Genomic DNA, 24,035 nt, shown 5'->3' with positions numbered 1-24,035 from the left:
ATCCGGACAGCTTTCTTCTCTACTGGCGTTAGCTTTAGAGTCGTGGAGCTGGCCGTCCTCTTGTTCCGTTTCCATCGGAAATTCATCTTCATCGATGACGAGGGGCTGCGGGGAGCCGCACGAGCTGTCCTCGTTGGTCCTAACTTCCATTTCCGTGGCAGGTGTCTGCAGCGTGTCAGTCGCGGGCGATGGGGGCAGTTCCCTTACCTCGGAGTCGTCTCGGCTGGTCTCGCTCTAAGACGGCGCCGCAGATTCCTCCGCTGGTGTGGTGCTTGAGGGGGGCGTTGAAGGGGGCGCTTCCTGGTTTCCGCTGTCGTCCTCCATGGCGACGCTTAAATTTTGCTCCCACCGTTCGCGTCCTGCCAAGACGTCAGCGAATCTTCGTGGCTTGATGCAGTCAGCCGTGGCGTGGTCGCCGCGGCACCGCCTACATCTTGCCGTGCAGCTTTCCGTAGTGTGCCCGAAAGTCGAGCACCGGCCGCAGAAGTCTTCCTTGCAGTCATTCCTGCAGTGTCCCGCTTTGTTGCAGCGGCTGCACACACGAAGTACTCCGCGGTAGTCGCAAATTACACGGTGCTCCAGGACACGAATAAAATTCGGCACAGGCTTTTCGGGTTTCATTTCAATGTGAACGACTCGGTGGCCATTTCGGACCGAAGGACGGTCGATGGTGGTTGGGCGCTCGATACTGACGACTTTGCCGTAGGGTGCTAGCGCCCGGATGAGGGGCTCGTCGACGACGTACCCCGGCAGGGATAGACAAGCCACGCGTGTGAGGCGCGGCGCTAGGACTTCAATGGCGACTTCTTTGCCGCAAACGGACAGGCCACCGTGTCGCAGTAGTTGCTCCATGGCGGCGGACGTATATAGCGTGCACTGGAACCTTGCTCCTCCGAGGTGCTGCACCATGTACACGTTGGGGAGGCCGACGACGTCAGCCACAGCATCGATGACGGAGACCGTGGATGCATCCGCAGGCACGGTGACGTTGAAGATAAGGTCTTTGGTTGGCTGGAACGACGACGGCATCTTCGCTCCAGGCGGTGGTCGCCCAGGTGGTTGACCGCCCGCGTTGTCCTGACGGGACCTGCGTTCGAACAAAAAAAAACCTCAAAACCTAGTTGATCAGGGTAACCCCGGCCCCAGGTAAGTATGCCTTCACAGTGTCGCTCCAGGAGACGCCTACCAAAGCGACATGTGGCACGGCTCCGATGAACACAAGTAAACATTTCAAAATTAGATTCCGATAGTAACCGACTAAGCACAAAATAGTAAATTTTCTTAAACGAGAAACCAAATTGCCTTTGTACTTTTATTCTAAATTGCAATCTACTACGTGGTATAAGAGCATACGGAATAAGAAATGAGAGCAGCAATAGGTGACAATTTGGCGTCGAGTCGGAAAGCGTCGTTCTTGGATGAGTTTGCACACATGGGAAGTAGAATCTTCCATTCAAGATTTTAAAGCTTCCAGTATATCTGTGTGCCACTTCTACGTTGGCGACTTAGATCAACACGGGGTCAAACAAGCGATTGGCAAGCCTCGGCGCACCGCCGTCGCACGTTTCGTAGGCTCTCTACGCAGTCCGCCGAGGGAAAAAATGTTCCCTGCTCATCAAACCAGGACGACTGTTGTTAGAAGATATTGAACGGGAGTGAATTAACATTTACTAAGCAGAGAAACGTCAAAAACGAGAAGAAAAAAAAAAGAAAATGCGTCGGCCGGCAATCGAACCCGGGCCACCCGCGTGGCAGGCGAGTATTCTACCACTGAACCACCGACGCTTTTTTTTTTTCTTTATTGACTGAACCACCGACGCAGTTATTCCAAGCGCCAGTCACCGCCTCAGTTATTCCAAGCGCCAGTCACCGCCTGGTCAGTGGTTATCAAAAATTCCACACCACATCTGCGGGGCTGCTTCTGTATTTGCTCCTTCCTACATTTTCTTTTTTATGATGCATCCTGAGCGTTTCTTAGTGCCGTACTGAGCTGAGTTAGTTTATGAGCTGTTTTTCTGAACACTGGTGTAGTTTGTGTGACTTGATTTGTAGTGGCTTGTTGACCACGCCAAAAATTTTGTGCAGTGTGTATAATGACCATGTTACATGCAGACTGATTGGATAATTTTCTGTTCTTAGGGCAGCGCTGTTATCACTAGTCGCTGCACCCTGATATGTGGGTATAATAAATTCTCTTTACCGTTCCTATTCATCAAAGAGAATTACAGCTTAGAAGCAACGAGAACAATTCAAAGAGAATTACAGCTTACAAGCAACGAGAACAATGCTTCCGCAATATATGAGGAGATCTTTATGCTCAAACAAATGTTCGGCGAGCACAACGCTGCCATTCTTCAAGTTAATCGCTCCTTTTGTGGGTTTGTTAACCCAAGAGCAAAAGTTTACGGACCACGAAACCAGCAGTTTTGGGTTATTTCTCTGTCGCACGGCAGCCCGGGGTACTATGTTCGGTATTTTTCATTACTTCAAAAACTATACGGCATCTCGCATGCACACGTGAGTTTGTCCAGTTTTCCGGGCTGCTAAGGGAAAAGAAATAACTAAAATTGCAATTTTCCTGGTCCGTAAACTTTTGCTCGTGGCTGTACCTAGATTACTAGCTAGATTACTAGCGAGTGGACAATATGGTACCGGTCAAAATGGCGCTGGAAAATTTAGCTCCGGACAATATGGTCCCGGTCAATCAGGTCCCAAGTGTTAACCCGGACAAAATGATCCCAAGTCAATCCTTCGACCCCAGAAAACGTCGTTGATATCTGTAGCGATTACTCTTTAGGTGAGTGATGGAAATAGCTGAATGTTGCGAATGTTTTAGCATTACCTTTGAAGTTTCCAGGTGTTAAATGGAGCTGTGTCAAGGCGGCAAGGCATACATTATGCACACACGGCATGTTTTTATGCGGGTGTATAGGCTCGTTCGTCACAAGCGTTTTGTCATGGGCCGATTTGTAATAGGCCATTTAGTGACATAGGATCATTGCTCATAGTGCAGTTCGCCACATAAGCGACTTGTTCATAGTGGCACGAGAACGATTTGGGTTTTTATTTCCTGCTTTTATTAAGTGCAGAGCACTTTAGGGCCGCACCTTGTCGTCGTAGCTCGCTCGCTGGACCCAAGTAGAGTCGGCGTGCCGTCGTATAGCCGCTGTCGTCGCGGCGTAACCCAGAGGCTTCGCCAGCCAAGCGGTTTGTATAGCCATAAGCGTTCGAAACTCGTGAACCGCTGGCTCTTGTCATACATTTCTCGTTTCTCAGCGCAAAGAAAACTGTAGCTACGTTGAGGCAAAATATACTTAATTAACCGGCAGCGCCTGCGTTCATTTGTTAGGTGTCTGTTCACGCGTCTGTTCATAGTGCAGTTGGGAGCGCGTTTCGTACCCCCCATTGCGGCGAGAAAGTTCGTGGCTCGAATCCCGGCTAGCCGCGACAATCGAAGGTTTTCTGGCGATGTGATATCCGTGACAGATATGACGTCAGTGAGATCTTGGTGGACCGCGGAATAAAACACTTTCGTGTTAAAATGTCCACTTTTTTATGCAACGCACTCGTTTGTTGTGTATAAGGCATAATCAGAATTCCTTTATATGAGCAAGAGAGATCGGCCGGCCCAAACACCGCTCTTCCTCACCGCTCTTCCAGGACGTGAACTATGTGATACCAGCGCCCTGTTCTGCAAGCTCACCTGCCCCGCTTCCCTTTATTGCTGGATATTTATTCGCTCCCCCTTCATACCAACAGCCATATGCCAAAACGTCATGTACCAAACGTGCCGTGTCCCGGCTAGGGAGGCTAGCGTAAAAAAAATATTAATAGAAATAAGTGCAAGGAACGGACACATGTCATCAATTACCAACTAATGTGGGCGAACTTATTGTAACTGAGATAATTTGCACGAAAATGCCTTTCAGGCTTCAAGCTGAATTGGGACCATTTTTTTATTTGATTTTTTATTTCGTCCTGGTTTCCACTAGGGATCATAGTTCCCGGGCCATTTTGACCGGGACCATATTGTACGGGGCCAAAATGTCCGGGACCACATTTTGTCTCGGAGGAGTAAGCTTCGCTGAAAAGAAAAACACAGCTTGCGCGCCGGCGGCGGCGAGATTTCGGCGCACGTTAAAGATCCCCAGGCGGTCAAAATTAAAACGCAGTGTCTAGAGTTACGTCCGACGGAACCCAAATTTGAAAACTAGAGTTACGTCCGACGGAACTTTAAGCCAGTTTCTAGAGTTACGTCTGACGGAACCCAGAATTGAAAACTAGGGTTACGTCCGACGTAACTTTAAGCCAGTTCTAGAGTTACGTCTGACGTAACCCAAAATTGAAAACTAAAGTTACGACCGACGGAACTATAAGCCAGTTTCTAGAGTTACGTCCGACGGAACTTTAGGCCATGCAATTAATCAGCCAGATCAGTTAACTAAAATGTATCGACATTTTTTATTCTGTGAAGAAATAAAGGAGTACCAGGGCATTCGCTTTATTATCACTAATCAATTATTTATTATTAGTGGTAGGTAATTGATCGATTAACCTTCCGATTAATCGATTAATGCTTTAGACACGATTAATTGTTTTAACCAGTTCAAGCTTCTGAGCAACAGAAAGAGAAATGTCGAAATTATAAGCAAGCATGTCGAGTATCATATTCGTGTTCAAATAACCCGCCTTACGTCAAGACAGAAAACGATGCCAGTATGCGAAAAGATACCAGTGATTAAAACCGAAAACAGACGGGAAAATAGCTACTCAATAATATTTCATCGGCAACTCTTATCTCAACTCGTGTATCTTCATGCCACAGGGCAAAATTTCAAATAAAAACTACAAATATACACGGTACAAAAAACGACCAGTGGGCAATTATACATACGTACCGTTTTGCCGTTGTATGAACTATTTCTGTAGTAAGAAAAGCGCGATTAATTGGCGCCATCGGCACTCATGGCGGGCGCTGATGTTCCTGTTTCTAGAAAAAATGTGAGTGACGAACGAGCTGATAAGCGTCGCGTCCACATCATGCGCCGTGATGATGACGTAGGTACTTACCTCATCCGGAATGTGTCTGAACAAGTGTATGAGCATATTGATCTGATATGTACAACTACATAATTATTTTTGGTCATTTTGTTTTCTAAAAAAAAACCACACAACCGAATAATCCATGCATAATCGAATTAATAGATGCCAATTAATCGGGTTGAAATAGACACCCAACCCTATTAATTACTCTTGAACCATGTAAATTGGTTCAAGAGTCTTCAAGAGCTGTAAATTTTTTGTGCTTTACGTTATGCCGGACGTAACTCAAAACATTGGCCTGTTCCGTCGGACGTAACTTTAGTTTTCAATTTTGCGTTCCGTCGGACGTAACTCTAGAAACCAGCTTAAAGTTCCGTCGGACGTAACTCTAGTTTTCAATTTTGCGTTCCGTCGGACGTAACTCTAGAAACGGGTCTAAAGTTCCGTCGGACGTAACCCTAGTTTTCAATTTTGGGTTACGTCGGACGTAACTCTAGAAACGGGCTTAAAGTTACGTCGGACGTAACCCTAGTTTTCAATTCTGAGTTCCGTCAGACGTAACTTTAGAAACTGGCTTAAAGTTCCGTCGGACGTAACTCTAGTTTTCGATTTTCAATCAATCAATCAATCCCTAATACTATACCGGCGGAGCAATAGTAGGGTGTGAGCTGCCCGCGATACCTCTACAACGGCTTTATTGTGTTGGATTCTGACTTTAGTCATTCGAAAGCTTATAACGATATAAAGTGTACTGCGGCATCCATACTGCGTTGGTCCGGCGCACAGAGTTAAATTGATATTTGCTTCTAAGCAATTTACGTTTGCTGTGTTTTACTTCGCACAATAACGAGGAACCAACGGAATATATACTACACACGCCAGCATATACGAGTTTCCCCGCGGATCGGAATGATGACAATGCGTTGCGCATGCGCGTGATTATTTTGCAGAAAGAGCCGACAACGACCTTCTTACCAGCCTCCCGAATGACGGTGGGTATTGCCCTTTGGACCTGCATCGTGCTGTTCGTGGCTGTGGGCTTGACCGCCGTCATCCTGACCTGGCTGAGGCGCGGCGGCGTCAATGTCCAACAGCTAAATGTGCCTGGAGCCACGGCCTGTACCAACAATGTATGCGCTCGTCACGCGCGTTTCATAAAGGCCAAGGTGAACACGACGATCGACCCTTGCGAAGACTTTGAAGCTTTCGCCTGCGACGGCTGGAAGCCAGCCACCGACCATTTCGACTACACAACGGCTCTCGACTCGTTACTTGTCGGTCGATGGTTCGACAACTTCTTTGAAGTGGTCAACAAGGGAGCTCGGAATCTGTCCGCTGGCCGAACAGTGCTAACTGCCCTTGAATCCTGCAGTGACGATGACAGTGCATCTGAAGGAAAGAACGAGGGGTTGAAGATGCTCAAGGAATTCATGCACGACCTGCAGATGCCATGGCTTGACGAAGTGCCGCCGCCCGGCGCGAATCCGTTCCGTGTGCTTGTCGAGCTGGCTTACAACTGGCGAATGGGTGTCTGGTTCGACGTCAGTCGCATCAGAAGAAAGAACAAAGCTGGGAAGAACCGAACATGGGCCCTATTACTGAGCCCTGGTCCCTTTGTTCTTTTCTGGTACCCTTACATGATGTCAGCTCGGTCGCATGGCTACGATGACTACTGGAAAAGATTTCACAATCTCATCGCTCCAAATAGCCCAATGTTAACGGCGATGGAACTTGAAAAAATATCTGCCATAGAAATGGACGTGCTTTCTGAACTAATGAAGCTGTTTAACAGTACGACCAGAACGCCTGCTGAGCATTCGCTCAGTGAAATCGGTAGCCGGGTGGTACCAACCACAATGTGGGTAGAGGTGTTTAACGACGTCATTAGACCAAACGTTGCGTACACTCCCATGGACACAGTCGTCTTAACTGACGCCGCGCTGCTTCAGGCGCTGGACAATCTTTTTTCTCGCTACACCAAGCAAGACCTGTTGCGGCAGATCTCCTTGTTCTTCCTTCAGGTTTTCGCCGGCCTCGCGGACAGAGACCTGCTCCTTGTCAGATTCGAAACAGAGGGCCGAGCCTGGCTTTATCGACACATATTTTGCGCCACAGAAGCGGAGGCGGCCTTCAAGGTAGTGGTCCTGTCACTGCACGTTGTGCATGGCTCCACGCCGGAGGACAGGCAAGCCGTCGTCGACCAGCTGGCAAACGTCAAGAAGGCGGCTATTCAAAAAGTGCACCACGTCAGCTGGGCTGAGAGTCAGTCGAAGGAAGCCACAATACGGAAGCTCAAAGCCCTTCGGACGCTGCTTTGGCCACCAGAAGAACTGCTTACTCAGGACGCTCTCGCAAAGATGTACGCAAACTTTACCAAAAACGAAAGCAGCGTCATCGGGTACTTCCTGGACGCCCACAGGAACTCGCGCATCTTGAGAGAGACGGAGGAGTACGCCGAAGCCTTCGCGCTACCGCTGAATTTTTTGCTGCCTTTGGCGAATTACCACTACATCGCGAACAGCGTGTCCATCGCCGTGGCCGCCGTGTCCCCGCCGCTGTATTCGCCCGGAGGTACGGCCGCCATGATCTACGGCGGCCTTGGCTTCAGGTATGCGACCGAAATGGTGCGAGCTCTGGACCCGACAGGCGTCAGGGTTGACGCAGACGGTCACGTGGTAGCCGACGGAGCATCGCGGGAGCCTTCTGCCTGGAAGATGGCGGAGGCCGCCAAGAGGTCCTGCCTGGCGCCGCACTACGAAAGCCACTTTCCGGAGATCCCTGCCTTGGAGGTGGCTTACGCGGCCTTCCAGAAGGCCGCCTCGACGCAGACCACGGCTTTCTCTTTCCATGAGAGCGGCTTCACGGAAGAGCAGGTTGTACAGACGTTCTTTTCGTATGCTTCCAATACCTCAAATCACATTCGGTCTGCGGAGCGATACGCATGTGCGAGACGCGAATGAGAACTGAGTGAAGTGAGAGAACTGAGCAACCGATTGGTTTGTGGGTGAAAATATCTGTCGCCCTGTGGTTAGTGTGCAATAATGGGAACGGGAACGATGGTAGAGCGCGATCTATGTCCTAGCATTTTAAGTGCGGAGCACTTTAGAGGAGCAATGAAGAGAAAATACAACTTTGTTTAATTTGAAAGAACTAGAATTCAGTATCTGGCTCAGCTTCATTACAGCGACAAAAGATGTTTTTTTAATGATAAAAAAGCAAGAAGTATTTAAAAACTTTCAAATTTTGCGCCACAGTGACGTGTTATGAGCAAGAATGACGTCATACGGGCCAACAATAAAACATAATTTTCAGTGCGTTAACTGCACGTTAGCATTCAAGTGATGCGGTCAAATGTAACTAGAGGCCCGATTACAGACGTCCAGTCATGTGTCGTCGCGACAGGTCAGTTAGGCGGCCGCCAATCGCACAAACAAGGTTCCGTGACGTCATGGAAAAGTTGCGGGAAATTGGCTAGGGGGTCGCGACTGCTTCACACGTTTTCAATATCTCCGTTATTTGTTCGAAGATTGCGATGATATTGGTATGATTGTTATCGGGACTAAGCAGTCTTTCTTATAAACCCAACTTGTATTTTGTCTTGATGGCTCCTTTAAGCGTCCGGCTCGTCTCATCTCGTCCGCGGTCACGGTACCTATAGCTACCGCAGTAAAGCGGTGTCACGCACCCAAATGCAGGCTTCCAAAAGATTCCCGATTCCCCTGGTCCGGAACGAACCTGGGCCCATCGCATTACAAAGCGGATGTCAATCCCAATGCTGTACTCAGGCATACGTTGCTCATATGCAACGTGTTTGGGGGTAATCTTTGCGCCCCATCGTTGCCACGGAGGCTGACGTTGCGATGACGCAAATAAGTACACAATGTTATCAAACAAGAAAAAATCACGAGTTATGGCAATGATTATTCAAATTGATGAAAACTCAATCCAGTGCCTCTTTATAGGTGCTTTCAGCGGCTGCGGCACCCTCTCTTGACTACTTCCGGTATCAACGCCAAGCTGGTACTTAAACTAGTCAAGAGAGGGTACCACAGCCACTTTGACGAATCACTGCTCCGAAATTGACAGCTTTCACTTGGAGTGGAACTGCTTGAATGTTTACATTTTGGTGCAGATATTAATAAGTGATTAGAGCGTATGAAGGTGCTCTTTAATTGAATAACTTGTATCTCAGCCATAACTGCCATAACACTACCAGATAAGAAAGTGCAGGGCAAACAGTAAAACACAAGCTTACAAACTTTACTGCATCACATAAGGCAGCTTAGGTACACTTACGAATATTGCGAAAAAACAGCGCCTGCAAGAGATAAGTAGAAGAACGCAGCAAGAAAATTTAAAGCAGTTTCACTAATAAAAATATAATTGTGACGATAAATTGTTTACCCCGAAAGATCTGTGCGCTGGTCATTCACACTGCATAGGGGTCAGGCTCCGCTGCCCTTCCGAAAAGATTGGCGAACCCAATAGTTGCGTGCCATTGTGGCGAAGGGTGAATTAGGGCGGCTGGCTTCGCTCTCTAGAGTTACCTCTAGCAACATTTGTGGAAGCAACAGTGCTTCTCAGTTTTGAAAAGATGTGTGACAGGGAACTTGTAAGGCGTTCCCCCCTAGGAACAACCCCGCACGATTTTTTTCCACTGGATTGTTCTTTGAAAACACCGGAGTCTAAAAGAGAAATTCTAGGACGCGTAAACACTCGTGATGACGCAATGAATGCGATAGCATTAGTGTTGAGTTGTGGAACGGACATGACGGTTTTGTGAGCGTCCCCTCGTTGCACAGCTGCTGCTGATGTAGACTGTTTAGCGTGCATTGCCGCGTACACCGCACCGATGATGTTTTAAGTGCACAGCAGTTTAGGGACTTGCCTTGTCGTCGTAGCTCATTCGCTGTCGCAATCTCTAGCGACTGCCAGAATCAGGCGGCGCAGCGAGATAACGGACCCAAGTAGAGCCCCACGGCGTTACGGACCCAAACCGAGGCTTCGAAAAACAAGCGGTGTACATAGTCTTAAGCGCTCGAAACTCCTCACACCGCTGCCGCGTGTTATACATCTCTATGTTGGTTAGCGCAAAAAAAAAAAAAAAACTGCAGGTACATTTGAGGCAAAATTTGTGTGTATAACCGGCAGCCCCGCGTCCATTTGTTTAATCGGTTGTTACAATAGTAAGCGAAAAAAAGTGGGTGCCAAGAACGACGTGTTCCAAGTCAGTGAGTGAGTAAATACTTTATTGAATCGCCTGCTGTGGTGTCCCTAATGGAGCACCATGACGCGGCCTACGTCATCCTGTCAAAGACCCTTTACTTGGCAGCCGCCTCTCTGCTCCCCTTGAGGTCCTTCAGCCGCCCCTGAATGGGGGCCGAGCCCTCTCGGCTTTCGACCGGCTTCTGCCTTTCAAGGGCAGCCAGGATCAGCTGGACGGCCTGGAGTTGGTCGTTCTTGTCGTTGCTCCGCGCCGCAGCCTCGAACCACGGCGGGATCGTTGTTGATGTTGCCGCTTCGCTGGGCCTTGCCGTACAGTTCCACAGCAGGTGGGCCGCAGTAGCTCGCGCACTGTGACACAACTTGCACGCGTCGTCCTCGTACTGTTCGGGGCACACGTGTTTCATGATGACCGGGGTCAGTAGCGAACCCGTCTGCATCTGTCTGAACACCACCGCCTGTTCCCGAGTCAGACTCGGGTCGGGCGGCACCATTCTCCTCCTGCTTAGCCTTTAGTGCTTTGTTATTTCGTTATATGTGGCCAGCCTATCCTTGGTCTCCCCCCACCATTTCGCAGACGGGTTCGCTACGGCCGCGCGGCCTGTTAACACTCGCGCGGTCGAGTTCGTCTTGTTCCAAACTGCTCAATAAGGCGCCGGCACGTGCGGGATGAAAGCAAGCACAAAAAGAACGCCACCCCCGCTCGCGCTGTTCCAGGCAGGGGGCGCGCGAAAAGAGCGGAGGCGGGAAATTTGAATTGCATTGGGAAAACCTCCGTTTCATTCATCAAGAGAGGGGTGAGACAGCGAGGCGGAGAGCGCGATGGGTGGTAGCAATGAGCGGGTAACGGCACCACACCACATTATGACGAATCACTGCTCTGCACTTCGGACAGCTCTCACGTTGAGTGCAGCGGCTTTAATTTTTTGTTGAACACTGTTCACGTGGAAGTTGGGGCGTAATGCTGACGAGTCACGGGACGGTGTGGACGAAGCAGCGGCTCTGTCCAGGCTGCCGCTGAGGGCTCTGATGATAAGGGCCGCTGTTTCCCGTTGCTCTTTGAGATTTGCAGCAACAGCCAACCGCTTTACTTTATAACTGCGTGTTTGTGTACAGGCTCGTGGGGGCAGTCCCACAGAATGTGCTCTTGGGTAGACGAAGTAATGCAGTGAGACAGGGGTGGCTGTGGAGTGTTGGAACAAATGGGGCCGAGCGGGTGTGTGCAGTGAATGTGTTTGTGCCTGCTGAATGAGCCCTTTCTCGCGACGGGTGAGCCCGGCGTACGAGAAAAGGGAACACGAGACGGACGCATAGAAAATCTGCAAAGGTAAGCAGTGGAGGGGGAGGCCAAGGATTTGTGTCGCGGGCGTCGTCAGGGGTCCCGGATAAGAGTTTGTTTTTAAACCGAAGGCCAGAAAACATTCACTAAGTCCACTTTTATTCTGATGTCCCTGAGTTATATTTCACCCAGCGCGAAAATAAGATTTTTTTTTCACATCAATTTTCTAACTGCGCTTTTAGGAGCCTCTCGGGAAAAAATGGCGCAGCTTGCACCAGCGGCGCAAGGCTCGAGAAACAGCAGAGATGGTGGCCCCTCTCCCTTGGTCGGAGACCCGGCCGTCGCACCTAACATGGATTTTTAAATTTGCCGCTGAAAATTCTCCGTGACTGGCAGGCCCGGATCGCTTTGACCAAAGCCTTTCACATCTCTCCCGAAGTGTACCGCGTTAGCACGTGCTAGAATCTGCGGCAACCGGCTTCGCGAACTCGAGATGTGTAGCGCGAACTCGGCGGCTGTACTCCCCAACAGAGGAGCGAACGCAGGGAACTGGCGAGAAGGGCACGCAAGAGATCAAGCTATATTCGGTTACAACTCAAGAACGGCACCACCTCATGTAGTGTATCACTCCGCCAAAGCGCCGGACCCGTGACGTCAGTGCGCGCGCGTTTTGAAAGGGGTTTGCTATGAATGCGTGATATCGTCTGCCTTGTCTCACGCAGTTTGTTTGTCGTCACTAGAGTCGTTTATAAGCATACTAAGTCCAAAAAATCACGGGAACGGCTCACGCCATGTTCAAAATATTCCCAGTAACGCCCTACTTGCGCCGCGCGGAGAAACAACCGGCTACGGTAATAAGGCACAGCGGCAACTTCCGGTACAAAGGGGAAACCAATAGAAATCATCATCATCATCATCGGTGCCGTTCTTAAGTTGTCACCGAGTATACAAACGCCGGGCAGAGTGTTCTCCAAACTCGAGCTGGCTTACGCCGAGCACTCGTACGAGGCGCACGCTCACGTGTACTTGATTTTTTCCTTGGTGTATTTTTCTGGTAGCTCTATACGGCGGAACTATAGGCTCAAACCGCGCTGCCGTTAGAAATGTGGCGCCATTCCCATAATTCATTCACTGGTTTTTATCCTGTGAGAAGCCGGATATTTTGCGTACCGTCCGTGGGCCATTTTGTCTGCTGCCATGAATGGCAGATTTCCTGCAAGCATAATTAACTTGTGCTTTGGAAGTAATAGTTGCGTTTCAGTGCATCCGGGGTGAGGGGAGGCAGGCTTTGGTTGCGGACTCGCCGTCGATGCTCTGTAAAAACTGCACGCAGTGTGACACGTACGGAAATCAGGTATTTCCTCGCCATAACAGTATTGGTGCCCCTTGCGTACTGTTCGACCTTGGTAGAATCCTATCTTTGGTCTTCGAATTCGCATCAACGGCAGTAAGCCCTGCGAACTTGTCTTGCGCAAACATTCTTGAACTTGGTCGGTCAGAAATCCGGCGAGGTGGTCACGAGATGACTCAGTGAACGGCTGACCAATGGCCTCCAAAATGGCCGACTGCTTAAAAAGAAAAATCAGTTGAAAAAAATGCTTGAAGTGACGCCACCTTTCCGGAGAATGCTCTTAGAAACAAAGTTGTGTTATTGAGCTGAAAATGAAGTTACCTAGACCTTGACATGAAAGCTCAGCCTCATGTGTGCTATCCGTTGTCCGCAGGACAACAAACCTGCGCCTGGTTTGTTGTCCTCTTCTTCCGTCCCGTCCTTTTGCGCAGTTTTATTGTTATCGTGTTGGTGATTACTGGTCGATTACTGTAGTTGAATGAAGGGTGATACAATGAATGCGTTGGGCCTTGGAGTTAAATGAGCATGCGAAACTAAGTATAAATTAGGCGCGTAGCAAAGTAGATCTTATCTCAGTGTTTACACTACTTGTCGATGCGAAGGACGTTGTAAACGAGTAGCGAAGATAAGAAGAGACGCAATGACAAAGAATGGTAACAATGAGAGCACACGTACGGCAGTTGAACAGTAATGCTTTTGCAATTCTTGCATCATAAGGAGGGCCCAGGTGCGCTCGTAAGTCTGAACTCAGCCCTGGGGTTAGGTTACCCAACCTGCATCATTAGCCTGTCCCACGCCTGGTTAGAAAAAAGGAAGGGAAAGCCGCCGTAGAACCTGTGTTTCAACAACTACGTATTTGTATTTTACGGTAGTGCTGCAGTAATGCGTAGTTGCGCTTGCATAAATCTCTGCACAGGTCTGGAGTAATGCTTGATCTGGTTGAAATACCATCACCGGATTCTAGGGAACCTAAACTACATAGGTGCACCCGTGGTGCGTAAGCTCTTGAACAGAAGTGCACTCTTCCACCAGAACAGAGAGTGGTCACCTCGTTGCAATAATCCGGTGAAACCGCCCAAGGATATGAGTGCCCTTCGGCCTGCACTGGGACCCAAAGTGCTGACGGTAATTATAGTGGGCGCAAAAGTAAAAGGTTCTTCACCAATGCGCCAATGTACGTTTAAACCCATGTGATACAGAACAGACTAAAATTAACTCGTATTTTTTCTATTCGCCTTCGAAACGACGAATCTGGGTTTGAAAGTAACTTTTAGGTTAAACTCCTGTCTAACTGTTCTTACACACATATTCTGGTGGAGGCCTTGGTTGCACCTGGTATGATGAGGATAAAATATAATGTAAGAGTAAGTGACTCAATGCCTGTCGTAGGTAACCTGTTGCGACAGATTTAGGCCGTCTTAAGCCTTCTTTGCAACTGGAATGATGAGGCTAAGTTGTAGGTAAGAATTGGTCACTGAAAGCCAACCCACATAAAAGACATGGAGGTTAAATTGTGTAACACCCGTGTGTTGGGCAATATTAGTACCAATTTCGTACGATTTTCGTGGCGTGCTTCCATAGCCTAAGTGAACTCCCCTGAAATGCTAGCGCCCGCCCGTGGACTGTGTTTATCAGAAAAAACGCCCTACGTAATGAATGCAATGCCTCCAACTGGAAGGTTAATGGTCTTGTGCCCGATCTGGAGTGCGGTCATTTGAGTTAGCATTATGTTCAGTGAGCTGCTTTGTCCCCATACCTGGCCATCGTGTTCAAACTACGCACGTCCTCCATGAAGGCGTTTGTATTGCTACAATACGCAACACAATAGTAAACTCAAAAAGTTAAATTTTCGGACAGTCTGTTGGCCCACCAGTTGATTCAACCATTATAACACAGATCGATAGTGTAGTTAGGATAATGCTCGGGCTAGTTGGGGAATCTCACCTTAGCCTGACCATCGCAACACTGCAGTATCGCATGAACATGAACCGTCTTCATAATCATCACTGCTGTGTAGCCGAGAGGCGCATATGTAAGAAACGAATCATGAACGTCATCCTTAGCGGTAGCCGGCTATCACCACTTCCTGTTTCGGTCAAACATCGTATAGCGCAAAAAAATCAATGCAGGGGGCCGCAGTCCCGTCCAAACGTCTTTTCTACGGTACATATTGTTATACATAGAGATAATATACTGACTCTAGAGGGAAAGCGCGCCGCTGAGCCAATGCATTGGAACCGTACGACACACAGTGGCAGACATGATACAACGATTTGAAGGTTGCCAGCTGAGTTTTTGCTTACTAAAGACGGCGAAAGCGATGGGTTGTAATCTGGCAACGGGCTACTGTGGCGTTTCCGCGTCCGGCTAGCGAAGCATGCCGGGATTAATTGTAACATGGCGGACCGCTGGGCAGGCGGATTTTGTGTAGGCGGCGTCGACAGCGTTGCGTAGTTTATCTCCTGTGGGTAGGTAACCGACGTGTTTTCGGTTTAGTGTGTGACTTATATGTACTGAGACTATTTGAGCAAGATGTGGCAACGCTCACGCAACACTTGCGCGCAAGCTCGAATGCGACTGATCGCATACGCGAGCACGTCAAGGAATCAGCTGATACGTACGGGGGCGCACATAAAAAATGAATCTCCGTCATGATCTCCGTGCATTTTTGCGCTGTGCTGCTTTGTTTGCCATTCTGTGACATCTTGCGAGTCGCTCAATGCTTTTCAAACGAAGTGAAGTGAAGAAGTGTGGCTTTGTAGCTGAATGTAAAACCTTTGTTGACACACACACAAAAAGAAAAACGTTATCGCATGGGCCAACGCTGATATTGCCGGTGAGTCGCGGCCCTTTGAAGCACAGGAACGAAAGAGCGCGGTCGATCGCAGGCCAACGGAGTGACAGAATGCATGCCAAGGGAGTATGCGAAATACAGTCAGCGGCGTGTCCCCTTTTCCTTTCCGTCTGTATTCGTCAAGTTCTAGCTGCTTTCCACCACTTCAAAGGGAAAGCTTGCGGAACTGAATGGGCCGTAATTTGCCGCACAGAGCGTGCGAGGAGAGAACATTGACTTGTTGACTTATTGTGATTGATTAAAAAAGAAACAGCATTTCGTTACCTATTTTTTCGTTCTACCTTCACGAACGTTTGCGCGAAAGTTCGAAGCACGGTGAGCTGTAAGAAGTGTCACAAATAAAACAACTGGAACCGAACAATTATAAAAGCTCCTTTTATTTCTCTTCCAACGGGAACAATCGCTGGCTGCCACTCCGTAGCCTGTAGTGAACTTGCGGTAGTCAAGGTCAGATCGGAATCGCTGTTCCGGCGTCAGTTCAGGGTGCTTAACGTGAAGAAACGAATGACAGGCTCGCAAGCGCCCGGGGAGGCACTTGCTCAGCGTGCATCCGAGTTGTACCAGTTGTACGCGTTTTGCACGCACGCAGATTTGAGCTGTGTACTGCACACACACACACTGCGCAAGTCAGCGCAAGGGCATCGCCACTTCATAGCGCACTTAAAGAAATCGAAACCAATTTAGCTACGCACTTACTTTTTGTTCGCAAATTAGAGCTTAATTACACTAAAAGTTTTTTGTAGAGCTAGTTTTAATTACTGAGGCAATTATTTGCAACTGTTTTGCTTCAGTTCTTTGTTTTAGTTAAATAATTAACGAACAACTCTTTACAAAACTGAATACAATTGATCTGGCAACCATGGGAATTGTATCATGTCAGCGCCCACGATTCGTACGGTCTCGCAGTTCGCTTTACCCCCCTGTTGTTATATACCGACTCTGACTTATCACATCCTTAAAGGAGCCATGAAGAGAAAACAAAAGTTTGTTTTATTCGAAAGATTAGGTGTTTCATAGTACCCCAAGCGCTTTCCCGGAAGCAAATGATGCTTTATTCACTGAGAAATAAGGCAATTTAAGCCAAAATTTTAAATCTCCCGCTAAAATTGAACATTTTGTCACGTGAACAATGGCGTCACATGAGCCGGTCCATGAAACAGATACTTAGTATGTCGACTCCATATAGCACCCACACGCGGGAGTCGACCGAGACGGCGGCCATTTTAAAAATACTAGTAAAACCTAGTGCACCCGCAGCCCTAGTCATGGAATCACCTGATCCGGGAACAAAACCCTCGCCGAGGAGCTCGGGCTTGCATTTAACAACCTCACACGACTTGAACGCTCAATGCTTCTAAGTACACGAGCGGCAAGAGTTGTGGGATACGCGGTGGACGGGAAAGCGACCATTCCGCGATAGCCACAACAGACGAACGCCCAGCCGTCGGCACCGCTGCCTCGTCAGCCCCGTCGCGACGGACGAATACAGACTGGTACGTATGTGCCGTATTTTCAATTTCAGTAGCAGTATCGCTTATGTCAGTTGGCCGGTGTCGTGTATGGAAAGCCGTTCGCTCGAGCTCTCTGCTCCGACCAGAAAGATTCGAGCGTCAATGCGCGGTGTGTACGGCAATTTTTTTCCCCAAGGTCAGAGCGCTTTGACGAAGTCGGCGACGAGCGCCAGCATGTCCGGGTCCCTGCCGTAATCACTTCCTCGGAAATGAAGCGAGCACACTCGTACTTCCTTTAGCTCTCTTTCTCCTCCGTTTGCAAAGTTCACAAAACGTAGCCACTTGCTTCGCCGAGGTTCGTCGTTGGGCAGCACATGAAAGGAGATCTCACAGGCGGGGATGTCGCACTCCCTCGACGATTGGCCCGTACTACATGGGTATTTCAAAACACAGCAACGAAATTTCATTGTAAAGTACTCGAACAAACTGAAGTTTTCAGTGGTTGTAAACTGTAAACGAGCTCGTAACGATAGCAGCAAGCCAACACGACCTCCATACCGAAACCTGTGCGACGAGTGGCACTATCTCGTTGCTGCTCTGTGTTCCTTACTCCCCTTGTTTCTATTTTTACCTTTGCTGGTTGGCGATATGACGGCCAACCTCCTGTGAAGGGATTACGATACCAAGCAAGGTCGCGGCTGTGCGTGCTTGGACGGTTCGTTGGCCCCGAAGAGCCTTGAACCCGAAAATTCGTCTGCGCGACGGTGGCAACGGCGAGATGTCGAGCTCGGCCAACGGTAGTTTCGTACGCATTGGCATGCACGCTTGCGTGTTCGTTCGGAACTTGAACCGTTTACTGGACCGTTCTTTGTCATAAAAAGAATGTGCAGTATGTTTCACGGGCATTTAGCTCGCTATGCAAACTGTAAGCCCTGCCTAACATGCGTTTGCTTTTGCCGGCCTCCGCCAATCGCAGAGCATTCTCAAGTGACATCACAGGTTCTGTTGCGGAAAATGAGCTGGTGGGTCGCATGGTCATTTCCTTTTTTCCTAATTATGTAGCTTATTTGAGCGAAGTTTGCGTTATAAGTGGTGTCGTTATGGTTCTAACGAGGCAATCTTTCGAATGAACCAAACTTGTGTTTTCTCTTCATGGCTCCTTTAAAGGAGCCATGAAGAGAAAATACGACTTCGTTTAATTTGAAAGAACTAGGATTTAGTATCTCACTCAGCTCCATTACAGCCACAAAAGATGTTTTTTTAACGAAAAAAAAGCAAGAAGTATTTAAAAACTTTCAAATTTTGCGCCACAGTGACGTGTTATGAGCAAGAATGACGTCATACGGGCCAACAATGAAACATAATTTTCAGCTGGTGGGTCGCATGGTCATTTCCTTTTTTCCTAATTATGTAGCTTATTTGAGCGAAGTTTGCGTTATAAGTGGTGTCGTTATGGTTCTAACGAGGCAATCTTTCGAATGAACCAAACTTGTGTTTTCTCTTCATGGCTCCTTTAAAGGAGCCATTAAGAGAAAATACGACTTCGTTTAATTTGAAAGAACTAGGATTTAGTATCTCACTCAGCTCCATTACAGCCACAAAAGATGTTTTTTTAACGAAAAAAAGCAAGAAGTATTTAAAAACTTTCAAATTTTGCGCCACAGTGACGTGTTATGAGCAAGAATGACGTCATACGGGCCAACAATGAAACATAATTTTCAGTGCTTTAACTCCACGTAAGCATTCAAGTGATGCAGTCAAATGGAACTAGAGGCCCCATTACAGACGTCCAGTCATGTGTCGTCGCGACAGGTCAGTTAGACGACCGCCAATCGCACAAACAAGGTTCTGTGACGTCATAGAAAAGTTGCGGGAAATTGGCTAGGGGGTCGCGACTGCTTCACACGTTTTCTTTAATATCTCCGTTATTTGCTCGAAGATTGCGATGATATGGGTATCATTGTTATCGGGGCTAAGCAGTCTTTGTAATAAAACCAACTTGGATTTTGTCTTCATGGCTCCTTTAAAGCCACTGCGGGTGCTGTGTAATGCTGCCAGTCTTTCACGCCGTTCAGAGGCTATGGATGTTCTAGCGAACGTTCTTAAAATTTTGTAGAAGTCAGAATTCTTGTAATGAACTTTCGTAATAAAATTAAAACACTCATACTAGCGCTACGCGGACTTAAAGGGGCACTGACACAAAAATTTAGCATCTTGTTTTTTTCGTTGCGATAAGTAGCTAGTGACCTACTTATAACCTGTAGAAACCTCATTTGCTTCAGCGTGCGACGGTTGTTTAATTAGAGGGATTTTAAATGCGGCCAGTCGCAGTTTCGGTTTCAGCGAGTGCCGCGAAACGATGGATTTTGTGGATTTTGTGTGAACAAAGCTGACCATGTGACCGTCGGAGGGATATCAAGAGCAGAGCCGCCGTAGCACTGTCGAATCCGCATCGATGGCAGTTTCTGCGAATGCCCCCACGTACTGATCTCGTGAGGCGCTTAATTAAAAAGCGACCGTGGATGTGACGCAGGCGCTGCGAGTGCAAATGCTACCGCGGCTAAAGAACGACGCGCGACGCTCGAGACGGTGGGTGGCAAGACGCGCGCTGGCAGCAGCCGGCCGGTCTGCCTACAGGTCCGCCTACAGATGTGTTCGGCTCAGCACTGCGGCGGATATTCGAGTGCCGCTCTCGTAAGCGGTGCAGATGACAATTTTTAATGCAACCCGCCATCGCATCATTAACTCCTTTCTCATTTAAGCCACTATGGTCGGGACTTGGGGACAATTTCGTGCAGCGGTAACAAGCTATCACTCGAGCTACCTGCGCCGGCCTGGGCCACTTCGCGGCCGTAGCCGCCGCCTGCACAGCGACCGTGCGGCTAGCTCAGTGGGCTTTTCGTGCCTCCGGCGCGTTTTCGCATCCAATGGTAATAAACAGTAATAGAAACAGAGGGCCTGGAATCGCTGTAGAACTTTGGTCGCGGCCAGCTGCCCGATTAGCTGACGAAATCACGGCGCCTCCGCCGCCAACGATCGGGTCGTTCGTTCTCGAGAGCAGAAGCTCCGCCCTCCGGCCCTCCGATTGGAGCGGCGAGCCCGCGTAAAACGCCGGTAGTGCGGAAGCGGCAAACACAAACTCGTGACGTGTTTGGATGTTGTTTATTTACAATTGCGCGTGGTCCTCTGCTGGCTGCTCGGTTGCGTTTCGCACACTTCAAAATTGATTTTAAATATGTTCTAGGCTGTATTCGCCGCTGATATTTTGCAGATGATGTATATGTGTTCCCACCAATCTATCTCCGACGTTATCTCGCCTTCAAAATTTTGTGTCAGTGCCCCTTTAAAGGAATCTAGGGTGCACCATAGTCTATGCAAAGCTATATAACCTGTTTCATAGACAATGTTCATTATCTGTTTGACCTAGTAGATTGACGAAACAAAAACCTAATTTGAATTGCTTTTGGATGACGCAATGCTTGAAGCCTGATGTGGCCTTCGTGGAAGATACCAGAGTAATTTGGGGCAGCTTGAGCTAACGTCGCCATAGGAGGCAAGGCGCACGCGGCCATTCCCTATGTCGTGATTACCAGATATATTGCGGCCGCAGATGGGCAACCGTGCCGCGACCAAGTGCTGCGCAGGATAGCACACAGGTGCCAACCCAGAGCAGCGGCTACTACAGCAGACAAGACGACAGGATGCGGGTGACACAAAGGCCTGGTGGTGCGCCAGCCGGTAATCAGTCACCGTGCAAAAAAAAAAAAAGCTTAAAAGATACACTTTACAACGTGGGTTTACGTATTGTATTGAACACCTCAGCAGACCAGAATGAACACAGTACTCTGGTGAAAGAGCCACGCCATACAAGTCTGATTTTGACATTGCCATAGTTCATGGCAGGGAAGCGAAAATGGCCTCTTCATATATCTACTGTGTCTGTCCTGTCCGTACGAGCGCCTCTGGACAGTATTAAGTGCCTAGAGCATTTCGAAATCCTCCATTCTTCGCCGTAGAAAAAGTTTACGTCGGCCACAAGACACGATTAGCTGGATCCCTTTGCACCTACCTGGCACGTGAAGTCTTACGCTCACAATTAGAATTTTCCGCTCATCCCTTTTAGTCGATGTGACCTCGTGATTGTCGTTTCGGGTATGAAAGAAAGGAACGGGGTCCTGCTTCGTACGCTTCAGTATCCCATGTTTTGTGCGCCATCGCAGGTGTTCTTCATCACAGCCTGTTTCACCCTTTGCCGACTGCCTGGCACTGTCGCTGTAACCCTGGCCGGTGGCTGCAACAAGGCCGTCATGAACTCGCCAGACTTCGCCAAGGCCTTCGGATGCAAAGAGGGCGCGAAAATGAACCCGGCCCAGAAGTGCACATATTTTGACTAACATTTAGAAAGCATTTAGATGTCTAGCTTAAAATGTATCTTCTAATAATTTACATTGCTGCGAGTGTGATTCTGCTTCAACTGCGAGGTGATTTGGGCGAATGCAGTAGGATTATCATTATCTTGAATTTGCTTCTAACGATGTATTTATTTATCATGATGTGAATAAAAAGGGCGCAAAAAATAAGATTTTTTTGTGGGGCAGAGCACCTACGCCTTCACTGCACATAGAAACTGGAGATGCACAAGGAGAAATCAGGTCTTGTCGAGATTTCTTAGCCGGTGTCGCCATGGGGAGCCGCTGCCTGATAGGTTTGGAGTGAAAAAGCCGGAGGAGATGAACCTACGAAACCGGGAAACGAATCACGAACAGACAGGAAAGCGTTGTTGCTATAAAAGGATGTCAAAGTGACTTTGTCTAGCTTCTGCTTCTGTTTGCATAGCACAGATTGGCTCAAATACACGCAAATAAACACATCTTTTATCCGGTCAATAAAGGAGTATTCAGGTTATAAAGCCTGAAGAAACATCGCACTTCTTGTAGGGAGGGGATCGAGTGAGAGCGGCCTCTTGTGATGGGGGCGACGTTATGGGCTGGTGGTGATTGGGTGTAAGGGGTTGAGTGTGCATGCCATAAGATGTGTTGGACTGAGGCAGACAAGATGGTGCAATGTAGGCATGCATCAGAGTAGATTTGGGGTGTACAATGCTAACCAGTCTTGAAGTGAGGAGTTATTGAGTTCTTAGCCTAGAGTATGTGGTGGCCTGTTGGAGCGTGAGTGAGACATGTGTGGGTAAGAATTCTTGTAGAAGAATCTCTGCGCACAGAATTCAGCGGACAAGAGACATCTTCAAGGTGTGCCATATAAGAAAAAAAGGGGGAGTGGTGCAGTGTACTTTCCTCTCATTTACACAAAGGTGAGATTGTATTGTTCGAACGCTCTCTGTCATAAAAAATAAGCGCGTTCAGCCGCGCGCGTGGTCAATGCTTGGCGCTTCTAAGAGAACACGAATATTTGCGGCGTCTGTATAATGCGTGGTCACATGGGCATGAGGTTGTTCGTATTTGTATCAGCTATAATAAACGTTCAGTTGCTATTCAGAAACCAGCGCTGTGGTTCGCATATTTCCTTTTTGGTCTCGCATCGAGTGTGCGTTACTGCAAGACTTTCAAGTAGGAATCGTTGTCTGGTGTAACTATGCTGGGCAAACATGTCGACCTGTGGACTCTTCCGAGACGAAAGAGTGAAAAGTGCGTCGCGTCATGCTTGGATGCGTTGCGTTGCTGGTAGGCGAGGCAGGAATGGGCTCTGGCCCTCACGTCAGTTTCAGTGCCCCTACCGGACATGGATATCGGGGCGCTTAAACTGCAGGGCCACCGAGACGGTGCACAACACCGGAAGAAACACGTCTGATAGGAGGAAGAAGAGACAGTTGCTTGCTGCACGAAACCGGGTCAATACAGCGAAAAACGCGGCTTCCTCAGTCAGCAAACTGGACGTCCTAAAGATGAATCTGGGCGCTGGTTGTAACCGCGTCTAAACTGAACCAAATCCTTCAAGCTTAAATCGGAGTGTTGCAGGCTGAAACCAGCAAGACGGCTGAGGGCATCCACCAAAATTTTGGCTTAATGTACACGCCGATATAAGCGTTGCTTAGTCTACCCAAGTGCACCATATGTTGTGTTACAACTTGCGTACGAAGCATTTCAAGACTTGGAGACGTTAGAGGATTGTGACGGCTAAGAATCACAAAGTTGCAGCCCTCGATGAAAAAGTGAGTGCCTGGCAGCAATGTTGTGTTTCCGTCTGTTTCAAACTTTCAAGAAAAATAATGTCAAGACCTATTGACTTGGGTAGTAGGGCTAAAATCAATGCCAGTGACGTATACCGCCAGAAGCTGCGTTTTAAAATTTTCCGAAAATTGGTGGCAGAGAGATTCCTCGAAAAGAAACCGAGCGGGTACCAGCCGTAGGAGCTGTACGGAGTACGGTCAAACCCGTTTATAGCGAATTGCAATATGCACCGCGATTAGTTCGGTATATCCAATAGTTCGATATAGCCGAACCCGCCTATAACGAACTTAACGTTACAAGTTCGCAATCTGCGGGAGCCCCCCTCCCCTTCTCAAATCCACCATCCCCGCATGCAGAAACGAACACAGTACAGTAGCCGTTACCATACCCAAAATAATCCATTTATTCCAAGTATTAAAGCTACTGTCCCCCTGAACTGCCTACTTTGCGAAGAAAAAAGCGGTGATTTTTTTTTCACTTTCGTTTTGGCGGCTTCAACTAGCATAGCATTCTCTACACGAAACATTATTTGCACCAGTTCGAGTCCGCGTCCTCCAAAATCTAAGAAGCATTGGCGGAGCACATTGACTGCCGAAAGCGCTTCATTATAAGCGTCGGACGGCTTTCACTCGCGACATCATCGTGA

The 24,035-nt window shown here is 48.4% G+C and overlaps 1 protein-coding gene and 1 non-coding gene across 2 annotated transcripts; one reads left to right on the top strand and one right to left on the bottom strand.

Moving 5' to 3' along the window:
- Positions 1-1,714: 1,714 nt before the first annotated feature.
- On the bottom strand, positions 1,715-1,785 carry Trnag-gcc (transfer RNA glycine (anticodon GCC)). The gene has a single exon. It is a non-coding gene; the product is annotated as a tRNA-Gly (tRNA).
- Positions 1,786-6,029: 4,244 nt separating this feature from the next.
- Positions 6,030-9,860, top strand: LOC144168267 (endothelin-converting enzyme 1-like). Its single transcript, XM_077697285.1, has 2 exons — positions 6,030-7,916; positions 9,846-9,860. Exons 1-2 carry the CDS (start codon positions 6,030-6,032, stop codon positions 9,858-9,860), a joined length of 1,902 nt encoding a protein of 633 aa, XP_077553411.1.
- Positions 9,861-24,035: the final 14,175 nt, after the last annotated feature.

Source organism: Haemaphysalis longicornis, unplaced genomic scaffold (genome assembly GCF_048455015.1).
Source record: "Haemaphysalis longicornis isolate Haplotype H1 unplaced genomic scaffold, Haemaphysalis longicornis Haplotype H1 scaffold_2, whole genome shotgun sequence".
Lineage (NCBI taxonomy): Eukaryota > Metazoa > Arthropoda > Arachnida > Ixodida > Ixodidae > Haemaphysalis > Haemaphysalis longicornis.
Note: the sequence above shows the minus strand (reverse complement) of the source record. Positions and strands in the feature narration are given on the sequence as shown.